Source organism: Artemia sp. Qi Xiang Cuo, chromosome 4 (genome assembly GCF_049724085.1).
Source record: "Artemia sp. Qi Xiang Cuo chromosome 4, ASM4972408v1, whole genome shotgun sequence".
In the NCBI taxonomy this organism is placed as follows: domain Eukaryota; kingdom Metazoa; phylum Arthropoda; class Branchiopoda; order Anostraca; family Artemiidae; genus Artemia; species Artemia sp. Qi Xiang Cuo.
Window position 1 is genome coordinate 76,196,208 of NC_142797.1, and position 12,063 is coordinate 76,208,270.

The 12,063-nt window shown below is 34.9% G+C and overlaps 1 protein-coding gene and 2 long non-coding RNA genes across 5 annotated transcripts in view; 2 read left to right on the top strand and 1 right to left on the bottom strand.

Annotated features, from left to right (window-relative positions):
- The window catches only part of LOC148953444 (uncharacterized), a 195,595-nt gene that overhangs the window by 113,081 nt on the left and 70,451 nt on the right, over positions 1–12,063 (top strand). The window lies entirely within an intron of this gene.
- Positions 1–12,063, bottom strand: part of LOC148953445 (uncharacterized) — a 314,181-nt gene that overhangs the window by 68,847 nt on the left and 233,271 nt on the right. For all 3 annotated transcript variants that reach the window (XR_016141712.1, XM_089088540.1, XM_089088539.1), the window contains exon 12: positions 3,323–3,657. Coding sequence is in view for 2 of the 3 variants with exons in the window: in XM_089088540.1 (XP_088944666.1) it covers positions 3,323–3,657 (335 nt within the window). In the remaining variant the exon portion in view is untranslated. The remainder of the gene's footprint in view (positions 1–3,322; positions 3,658–12,063) is intronic.
- Positions 8,554–12,063, top strand: part of LOC148953446 (uncharacterized) — a 179,007-nt gene continuing 175,497 nt past the window's right edge. The window contains exon 1 of the long non-coding RNA XR_016141714.1: positions 8,554–8,759. This is a non-coding gene — a long non-coding RNA (uncharacterized LOC148953446). The remainder of the gene's footprint in view (positions 8,760–12,063) is intronic.

Consider the following 12,063-nt stretch of genomic DNA (forward strand, 5'->3'; position numbering starts at 1 on the left):
AAGATTTAGGAAGGATGGGGAGAAGGGGGAGTCTACCTGTCTGTTGGGGACAAACCCTAGTGTAATTGATTACGTTTTTGTTGGTATTGAGCTTATGGCCCTAACAGTTAATGTTCAGGTTCTAAGCTTCATAGGTTCCGACCACTTACCAATTGAGATTAAGCTTTGCCTTGGAAGTGGAGTTCCAAGTAACAAAAAAGGGCGATAGGCCAACTAATAGGGTGACAAAGGATCTTTGTTTTTCAGGGAAGTTTTTAAAGAGTGAATGGAGTAAAGAGGAGCTGGAGTTGATGAATGAGAAGTTTTTGAGGCTTGAAATGATTGAGACAGTTCAGAGTCTGCACGAAGAAACAAGAGGTATAGATGAAATTTTGGAAAATGTGGGTTCTGTGATTTACGAGTGTGCTCGTGTGTCAGAGAAACCAAATATGAAAAGTAAAAATAGTTTTTCTTATGACGAATTTAGTTCTTTTAAAAGGGAGTTGGAAGAGCTATTAGATTTATTGAATGCTTGCTCTGAAGAGGAAGAAAGACGGAGTTTGTTTTTATACCGTTTATGGAAAGGAGAAGGGAATATGATAGGCTGATACGGAGGGAAAAACGGGAGAAAATTAGAGTGGAAGAGAAAAAGATAGAGAAGGCCTATATGGTAGGGGGACACAAAGCAATTTTGGTCAGGAATAAGACAGGACAGTAGACAAGGAATAGGCCAATTACAAATCCCTGAAGCTGATATTTGGCCTAGTTTTCTTGAGAGTATAGAAGAAGATTCTAGTGATCTAGAAGTGTTGCTCCTTAGTTTCCGATGAAAGAAAAAGATTATGTGTTAGCAAGGGATGTAACCTCAAGAGAAGTTAGGAAAGTAGTTAAGAAGATGAAGGGAGTATCAGGGCCAGGAATGGATGGCATACCAGTAGTTTCGTTAGTGTTTTCTGGGTGTTATTTTGCTAGTTTTAGTGAGTATTTTTAATTAAATTTTAAGTAGTGATGTATGGCCTTCTCTATGGAAAGTGATCGATTATGGTACCTCTATTTAAGAAAGGTAGTCCTAGCAATTATGATAGTTATAGGTTGAGGGCATTAGCGCCTGCACTTAGAAAAAATTTGGATAATCGGTTGAATGAATGGTTGGAGGGTTATTGGGTAATTAAAGAGGAGCTGGGGGTTTCAGGAAAGGGTATAGTACGTCGGATAGAGCATTTGTGTTAAGTGCATTGATAAAGAAGAATGGATCGGACCTAAATAAGCTGTATACTTATACATTTGTATACTGTATACATTTCTATACTTAAGGAAGGCATTCAACAATGTAGCTCTCCTTGAAAATTGTTTATGAGACGTAGGTCCACTTTTCAGCTTTATTCGTTTATTTGTTAGTAGATTATTTTTCTCAGGGTCTAAAGCTATGGTCAGGGTTGCAGGTTCGGGACTTCCTAGGCTATTTGACGTTAAGAAAGGAGTGAAACAGGGCAGTGTTATGTCCCCGAGACTGTTTGATTCGTTTTTTAATGATATGGTGGAGTGTCTGAAAAAAGTGGACTCCAAAGGTGTGTTTTGGAATAATATATTTGTCGGTGTTATTATTTGCGGATTACTTTGCATTGGTGGCGAATTCGGCAAAGGGAGCTACAGATATTCCTTGATTTACATGAAGAATATTTACAAAATATAAAGTTACAGCTTAACGTTATGAAAACTAGAGTGGTTATTTTTAGTAAAAGGAAAAAAATAGAAAATATATTTGTATTTGGAGGACAACAAATAGAAGTAGTTGAAAAAATAAGGTATCTTGGTTTTATTTTCCAAAGTAATGGTGGATGGAGCTCCCACATTACAGAAGTGTTTAATAGGGGAAGAGCTGCAACATTTTCACTTTTCCGGAATAAAATTAGTGGAATAAAGAATTTGTCTTTGTATAAGAGGATTTTTTTATCTAAGATAATGCTGATTCTCCATTACGGGGGAGAGATTTGGGGACATGAGAACGCTGCCCAGTTAGAAAACATTCAGTTAGGTTATTTTAAGCGACTGTACGGGCTGCGTAGAATGACAAAAACTCAGTTTCTTAAAGGATACCTTGGATTGTGGTCTCTTAAAAGTTATAGAATGGCCCAACTGATAAAATTTTGGCTAAAGGTTGTACAGCTACCCAGCAATAGGTTACTGAAGGCTGCATATGATGAGTTACTTCAGTTACGAAAAAAAAGATCTTGGCCTTTTAAAGTCAAGGAGGTACTGGATAAAAAAGGTTTTTACTTCGCTTGGAATGATGGTCTTGGACCAACTAGTCAACAGTTACAGTTGGGCAAGGAAATCAAGCGGGTGCTGGAGGACCAGACGATATAGAAATGGGGTGAGGAGATTAAGAATTCGGAAACTTTAAGATATGATAAAGAGGTTAAGATAATATATGGGCAGGAATTCTGTTTCTAGTTAAATTTACCGGCTAGATTACTTTACGTATTTTAATAAAGTAATCTAGATACCTTACCTATTGGATGCAGCTACGATCTAATTGCCTTCCGACTCGTTCGAGATTGAAGGTTTTTGAAATGAGGAAAAATGTCCCGGACGGCAGGTTTGCTTGTCCTCTTTGCCAAGAAGAGGAAGAAAATTTGGAGCATTGTCTGAGTCGTTGTCGAGGTCTTTTGGGGGTAATGGAAAATTTATTTGGGAATGATGGATTGCTGCTTCCTGATGCCTTGAAGAGTACTTTGCCACAGTTTGTTTATTTATCTGCTATTTGGAAGATATATTGATCAGTTTTGTATAAAAATAAGAGAGTAGTTTTTATTTCTTCTTTGTTATTGTGACGAGTGTTTTAATTAGTTAATATTGTACGTTGTTTGTGTACATGGCCATGTTCTGGCTTGAAATACACGTTATCTTATCCTATCTCATGAAAATAATTTTGACACCATGCCTGACATTGACAGGGCCACGACAGAGCTATTGAAGCCCGTTCAGAAATCTGCCTTCCAATGATGTTTCCAATCGGGAAATCACCGTTGGAATAATTACATCGCTAGTCAAGTATAGTACTTTCAAGGAGATCAATTCGAATTTGATGTTACTTCATTATTTTATTCTTGATAAAATTATTCATTGTATATAGTCTAAGACGGTACCTGGAAGAACAAAAAAACTTAAAGCACCTACTGTAACACAGAGGTGACGAAAATTTCTGAGCATTTTGGGTATACTTTGTTACTAACGGAAGGTTAATGAGGACCTCATTTACGACAGATGTTCCTGTGCCCTTCAAATTATGAAGCAAATAAAAAGAAACAGATACACCACAGTAGTGGTATGATCTACTTACCCCCTGCTGCAGGTACAAATTGGCAGGCCAGTAGCAGGATCATTGGTGCATATTGCGTATTTGTCGATTCCACTAGCACAAATATTATGCGTTGAACAATTAATAAGGTTTTTATCAATTTCAAGCTTGTTTAAGTCCATAGTATATGAGGTGGAGGTTAATTCTTGACCAAGTCTGGTTTCTATATCATTCAGCAATGCAGAAATGTCATTAGGATTCTTACCGTCCGCCTGAACATTTATATAGAAAAACACGTTTACAGTCAAATCAGAAACTTGTTCAAGGCGCCCAAAATAGGAAGTATGGTTGTAGTTGACGAACAATTCGTTGTCAAACTGAAAAATTTACAAAATCATAACAGGGGGCTAAAGCTATTTACAAAAACTTTTTTACATATATGGTCAAACTTGAGTTTTTGGGAATAGCACCAAAGGTTTTAGAGAAAAGTTGGATCGTCCTGATGGACGAAAAGGTTAATTTATCCTGGACATCCTTGTTTTTGCTGGCTTATATGATGCAAAGCATGACAAAATTGCATTTGATTCACCACACATTTAAAGCATTTCCTAAAGTCTAAAGACAAAAAATACATTTAAGTCTGGAAGAAATTTTTTTTTACAATTAATGACATCTGAGCAAGTAATCATTACCTTACATTCAATCATAAGAATAGGTATGTTTAATTCAAAGTCTCAGAATCATTACCCAAGGTTAATTTGTTTCTCCCTTTTTTACTATCTTGCAATTTACAACAATAACAAAGGTAAATTAAGGTTAATTGTTGAATACACGTAAAATTCAGAAATTCAGAAAATCAGTTTATTCCGAAAGAAGTCTACAAAATCAGAGGTATCTACCCTAAAACGATGAAAACAAAGCGCCTAATGTGCCAATTCGGTATGAAAAGACAAAATATTCTTCTTTCAAACTGTAGTGAAGCTGACTAATTATGTACAAATATTAAGATAAAAGTACACATCCTGGAATGTGTGGGCTTGAAAGGATCTTGCTCAATAACCAATTTCGTGACTAAGTACGTCAAGTGGCCGAATTAATGCGGTTGGATTTTCATATATATATATATATATATATATATATATATATATATATATATATATATATATATATATATATATATATATATATATATATATATATATATATATATATATATATATATATATATATATATATATATATATATATATATATATATATATATATATATATATATATATATTTAGATTTTTGAGACTGAGTGGGATCTAACTTTCTGGCCGGGCAAACCTCTACCCGTTTGATATCTTATTAGAAACACCTTGGATTATAAGTCTAATATCGTAAGTGTTCAAGCGTCTTATTATATTACCATAGTAGTCTTATAATTGTTGATTTTCTGGGACAATTAGTCCCAACGGTTTTATATTACCAGACGTTTTATCATGTGTTGCATTAATAAAAGTATTGTGTTATAGTCAACCTCTCTATACAATCTTATTTTAGTCCCTTCAATAATCCCAACTGGTACGCCTAATTAGTCAGGTTAAATCCAAAGGCACGCTACCAAAGTCTATTTAGCTTAGGACCATAACTATACTCTCTATAAGGGAAGTAATAAGGTATCAACTACAACCTCATTTTACAGCCTTAAACCCACTTTACCACAAAACAGTTAATCGTTCGAAGTGTCAGTAAGGAGTGACCCGACTCAATAGTAACCAAAACTTTAAAAAAAGGAATTTGTATGCCAATAGACATATCAATAGAATTGGCTTATATTGCCGATTTCGAATGTATAAGCTTCATTAAGTTTAGTCTTCCTGGTCGGAGGCTACGAGCCTGAGAAAATTTTCCTGATTTTCGAAAAAAGAGGAACCCCACTAAATTTCATAACATTTTAATTAAAATGACACCATAAGATTGAGCGTGTCAGAGAATCCTACCGAGAGGTTTCAAGCTCATATCTACACAAACGTGGAATTTTCTTTTGCCAGAAGAAAGATCACGGATGAGTTTTTTTCGCAGGTTTGATCGTTTTGACCCAGTGATTATAGAATATTGGTAAAGGGCTAATTTGAACAGAAATTAAAAATTCTAGTGCCCTTGTTAAGTGACCAAAATAATTGTAGGGCAACTAGAACCCCTCCCATGTCCCTTTATTCTCAAAATCGTCCGATAAAAATTTTGAGACAGCCATTTTGTTCCACATACTCGAAAGGCCGAGTAATTATGCATTTGGGGATATCACGGTCCCCTACAGCCCCTGGGAAAAGGTCTTTAAGTAATAAAATTTGCTCATTCTTTATGTAAACTATTTGTTATTGAGAAGAATGTGTTCATTTTTTGGGGAGGGGAATTTCATTTGAGGGAGGGGGTCCACAGGGAGAATTCTCTAAGGGCAGTGAAGTATCAAAGGAGTGTAAGGGAAAACTTTACACTGGGGGAATTTGCCAGAATTTCTATGCGAAATTATTCTTATGTGCTGCGTTCTCTTTCCCAATTCAATTCTAAGCGTGAGGATGTTAAGGGCAATTGGCCGGGATACATTTTCATCAGGATTGTGTCTAGAGAGTATATTCATGGGGAGGAGGGATTTTTATGTGGAGGTGGAGCCAAATTTCCTGGTGTTATTTAGAAAAAAAATCAGAAATTAAATAAAAAAAGCAGGCTTTTCCAACCGGAAGTGAAGATTATTATTAATACTTAAAACCAACATAAATTATTACGTATATGTTGGGGTTTCTTCTTTTTCAACACCTCGCTTTTTTACGCTAAGGTCTGAATTCATTACTGATTCTTTAAGAACGAATCCTGAAACACAAGGTTCGTTTAATTAGAACAATAGGCAGTTTTTTAAAAGTATTAAAAAACTTTACCGTAAATAGCGAGGTGTTGAAAAGGAGCAACACCTCGCTCATGTACGTAATAACTTCTGTTCGTTTTAAGTTTAATGTTGCTCCTTATTTTCAGTTGAAAGTTCTCGTCTTTTTTCATTTGATCCATCCAAAGATTTTCTTTGGAAGAAAACAAAATGTATCTTACTATTAACGAGTGAAAACAAAATTCAAAATTGCAAATTGAAAACAAAATTGCTTTGACTGTTGAAAAAGTTGGAATACGTCTCAAGATACTAATTTGAAAAGTCCCTGATTAGTCATAGTTGGGTTGAGGCCAGGCCTCTTATTGGATATTCTGGGTTTCTTTATGCGTAAAAAACTGTCTATAACAATGCACCTTCAATTTTTTTCCCGTATAATTTTCTTCCGTTAATTCCAGAACAAGTTTATTCAAGTAATCTTTGCTCGTGATCATCCTAAATATCCAAAAGCAGATACACCTTTAAATTTTTCCCCGGTAAATGCATTCTCTTTTGTGGAATTTCAGTGCCACATGCTTTAAGACGGTTAAAATGACAGAAAGTTTAAATCTTGTGTCAGGCAAGACAGTTTCTTGAGGTTAGTTACAACAGTCTACTTCATAAGTTTCCGATCCTACTCCACCAGCTTGCCAAAAATCGTGAAGTTGAGATGTTTGAATTGCTGGTTCGTTCTGTTAATGCTGTTCGACCTCTTTTTCCAAATGATCTATATATTGATACATTTATATTTCCTGTCTTAAGTAAATGACTTTGTGGACAGTGTTCACTCTATAACCATAATCCATGATCCAACTAAGTTTACATGATGCAGAAAAATATTTTCTTGTAATGGAGTAATAACCTTACTTTTTTGCTGAATACCAGTGATATTCCCTCCTTCTTGACTTTTCTATATTTGAAAGGTGACAAATATTAGAAATTTAAGTTTTCTAGTAAAATTGTGTTTGAAAACTCTTGTTACTGACGATGATTCTCTAGGATGCAACTAAGTTTCACAAAGTGTCATAATCTCCATTGGCCCCAACTTACAGCCTTTACCAAGGGGGCACTATGAAAGCCTCTTTTAACTTAGTTCGATTTCTCATTTAATATTCCCTGAATGTTTCAACTTAATATTTTGTTTCATATTCCTGAGATACTGCAGAAACTATTGCCAACCTGTTTGCGTATATTGTTTTTTTGTTGTTTCTTTTGATTTGGTTAAAAATTCTCCTCAACATCTCTTCATTGTTTTAGCCTAATACCACAGGTCGTTCCAAAGATATAAGAAGTTTCAATTTATTACCCTTAGCCTTTCCTGGGATATCGCTGATACGCCAGTCTGACAACCTGGATGCAATAATCTAATGTATCGATCAATATTCCCTAAAAGTTTTATTGTAGAACACTAATCTTCTTCTGAAATCCATGGTCAAATTTGTCGCCTTTCCCAAGAAAAAGACCTTGTTGCCCATTGTAAACAATGAGCAACATGCAAAGTTTACATCTTTTGCTTCAGGGGTTTGACAGTTTTTAATTTAATGAAAATCTAAAATTATGCTTACATGCAGCTGAGGATCAAAAGGGAATGGGTGGTGAAACAGAATCTCAGAGCGTGAATGTATGGCTTCACAAAACATCTGATTCTTAAAAAGGTTGTTAGACCTTTTAATTTTCAATAGTAAGAATCAACTTCAAAGATTTTATCCATACGAAGTGGCCTGGTCAAAAAAAGAAGAAAAAGCAAGTAAAAAGTCGAAGCTATATTGATCTTTACTTCGGTAGTGCTATAGCACTGCCTACAAATCTTTGGCTTCCTATCATCAGCAATCTATTATTTTTAACTATCTAGTACATTCAGTTCTGTAAATCCTTTACAGTTCGTCTGTACTGTGAGTAATATGTGATATATTTAAAATATAAAAAATAAAATTGTTTCCTTCTAAGCATACTTCCGATATAAATTAAACTCACCCTAATTAAGCTTAAATCCCGTTTCAAACTTGAGTCTAAATTCTTAATTACCAAAAGAAAAACCGCATGATTATATTCACAATAGAGCTTGATGAATTCAACAGGACTTTGTAATGCTTCGCGGTATTCCAGAGGTTTTGTTTTACAGACCGAAAGATGTGAAATATGGAAAAAGTTACCGGTCAAATTACGGTATTAATCAAAGAAGACGGTTTTGAATTTTGCGAAAATACTAGGCAAAAAAAATCACGAGACAATGTTTTATACAAAGTTTCACAGGAAGTTTCAAGTTATCATAGGAATGAGAATGTCTAATCATCAAAATAATGAAAGTAAATTATTTGACGGTCAGTTAGCATAATGATTTTAGTTTGTAAACATAATGACACAGTAGCGGGCCCTCCACAGGAGTTGGGCCAATCGTGAAATAGCTCTTAGGGTGCAGAATCTAGACTCGTTTTATATAGTAATACAAAAGTTTTTTTTGGACACACAGACACACAGAAATTATGTTCCTACCATTATGCGATCCACTCTGAAATTATCATTCTGATTGTATGTTTGAACTGAAGCATTACTTGTATATGTTGCTGTATACCTGAAAATGTAAGTCTCGATAAACGTATTACTTCTCTATTTGTGATGTTTTATTTATGTGCTTGTATCTTACCGCAAAGTAGATCACTAGTTCAAATGTCTCCATTTGGTAACGCTCCCAAGGACTCTGATAAACCTACGAGGTTTATTTACGCCCCTGGATTGATGGCTCCCCAGCACAATTAATCACCCCACAAGGCAATTCTAACTTATTATTTAATCTATTTTATTTTCTCCCATAGGGAGTGGCGCGGTCATTTTTTCTACCCCTTCATTATACTCATCCCTCCCCCCTTTACAAGTGGCTTAGTCTTTAGCGGCGCAAGTTTATTTCAACTCAGCGACAAGCTTATAACCTTAATGGCACAAGTTTCATAAATGGCGCAAGCTTAAAATATTAACGGTGCAGTTGGCCTTAATGGCACTAGTGCCAAGATCGAAAATTCCCCTGGTACGAGTGGCAGTATCTGAATCTAATTAAGCGAAATTCCCCCGGTACACGTCTAAACCTTCTTCGGCCAATATATCATTATAAGAATTTTCGTAAAATTGGCTAAAAAGGATCAATCTCTTCTTCACTTAATGGCTTGGTGTTAGAACCTTTGTCTGCCCCATTCTTCTCTTTTACTTACTTGTAGCAATGTTAGTTCAAGTCTGAAATCTTTATTCCCGTCTCTCACAGTTTTTTTTTAATAATGGTTAAACATTGACCATGGCACGTTTTCTATACTTATCTATAGGTTATCCCGCGAGACATATCTGCGTTTTCAAGAAGTTTCCAGCAGATGATGACACATGCTTTGAAGAAAGCTTCTTTCCCAAGAATTTGTTACCCATCGTAATATACTATCCAGAAGTATGTGGTCTCAAAAAATTCATTATTCAATGCTATAAGATGAGACTTATTTTAGAAGTTACACAACTGTGTGTAATTCTCATACCTGACCTGAATGCATCCAAATTTGCTAGTGTTAAAATCTTCAAGATAGAAAAAACAGCTGTAAACTCAAGGTCTTCTTGCTACCCACTTGTTTCTCAATTATACTCAAAATTTATAGTAGAAGTCAATTGTAGGAGTCAATTAGACTAAAATTATTAGTGTAGGATTTATCAGGAATTTTCAATTGCCAAATAGTATTTTAATCGAATTTTCCCTGTTCAGTAGATAAAACAAATTAACACTAAAGTTACAGTTGATACGAAAATTGAGCTAATAAGGATAATTTTCTCAAATAAATCTAGTTTAAATGAAAAGATAGGTTTCTTATAATGCTTTCTGAAAAAAGTTTAAGGGTTATACTTTGTGCAGTAATGTAGCTGGCATCTGAGAAAATGGAGCGTTTCAATTTCAGTTCAACGCTTCTTTAAAAGCAGCAAATATTGCAGAACAATTTAAAAAACTCTAAATTAAAGTCCTTTTTCACTGTGATAAGGAAATGGCTGAAGAAGGGGTCCCTATACTTGAAAGTAGAGTTTAAATAGCTCTAGAACTATTTAAACGAAATACAGCAGTCCTTAAAAATAACTTCGTTGTGATACTCAAACTGCTGCTTGGTAGAAAAAAAGTACTATACGTATTTCTTACAAACAATTGTGAAATAAACGTACCTCTTACATAATCTAAAGTAAAACCAAAAGTTTCTAAATACTGCATCCTCAAGTACTCTATGCTCTTTTTAATAAGATTAAGGTTGTAGTCCTTAACAAATGATTTTTTTTTAATCCTGTGAGTGCAACAAAGAATATTTACTAAGCTGCCATTTATGACGTTTTGTATAAGAAATTGGGATATCATACCTACTTTGAAAGGAAAATGTTATTTTATAAAATCCGTAAAATAGATGGTATTGATATTCTATTAAATTTACCAAATATTTTCGATCACAAGTAACTAAAAGCCAGCTCTTTGTTATGAAGCATACATTTATTGCATTGAAAGAAAAAAATGAGATACAACCTACTATTCATTTAAGTATCGGCATGAGGGCTCCAAAGGGAGAGAGACAACGACTGGGGCTGACATTTTGCACGCCAACGGTGTTGCCCACCTACTTCAACCCAAACCGGTAAAATTGAGTGTGCTGGAAGCCAGGGAGATGTACACAAACAAGTGTTCGATTATAAAGACAATCCTTTTTGTGAAAGAAGGTGAAAATTTTACTTAGTCAGCTCAGGCTTAAGACGCAGGCTATAACTATTCGTTTTAAAAGCATCATATTTTTTTGCAACAGGTATCCCAGTGCATATTTCTGAAACACTGAAAGACCTTGCATTAGCTGAAAAACAGATTATTTTCTAAAGATAGGAAACAATTTATGTGCAATGACTTTCCAGCAAAGAAAGACAATCAAATTTTATTAATCTGTCTAGAAAGAGCTCTGCGCACCCTGTCTTAGAGTGAAGTCTGAGTAATGGAAAGCATTTTCAAAACCTGCCAAAACAGTTTTCCCAATTATATAGTCTTCATTGAAAGGTTTGTTAATCACAAGGCCAAAGTTAACAACCAGTTGTTATACCGTTATTTTTGCACAGTTGTCCTGTAAGGCGGTTGGATGCTAAATGATTCTGTTCAAGTCGTTTAAACGAGGACTTGACAATTTAAGCATTTTTGTGAAAACTGAAAAATTCAAAAATTCAAGTTAGACTTCAAAGCTTTTGCACTTCAAGCTTTACTTTAGGTTTCACCCCTTATAGACTACATAAGCGGATGAGATTTCCATTTTCGGCTGTGCATAAACAGAAAGGTTCAGGGGCCACAACTTTTTTGCTTAACATGGATAGCAACAACCTCGGCGGAACTAAAACTAGAGACTATATTCGGGTAATTGGAGATCTGGTGTTTCTTCAAGAATAGCAAGTCAGTGATGGTTGGCTTGCTATCGTGGAAGATTTACCTAGAGAAACGAGGATGGACAGGTTCAACAACTATTTTTGCGAACAATGGCTGGAAAATTCCATTTTCAACTTAAAGTGAGCACCTTTTCAGATAGCTTGTGGTTCTTTATAATTGTACAAAATTTGACTTGTATTTTATTTCTTACTATTCCAATAAAAACTCTTTCTGCTTATTTTGTTATTTATTTTTATATTTATAATTAATTGCTTTTATTCAACAAATGACATAATAGTTATGGGCCAGGGTTATTTTAACTCGGGCCTCGGGTTAATTTAATCCGTTCCAATTAAGTTTCAATGGTGTGATAGATGGTTCCTGGAAACAAAATTACATGATGGTAAAACCGGGCTGGCTGAATGAGGCGGAACTCAGACAAGGATTAAAAAGTTTGTTAAAAACTATATCTCTGCAGGAGCG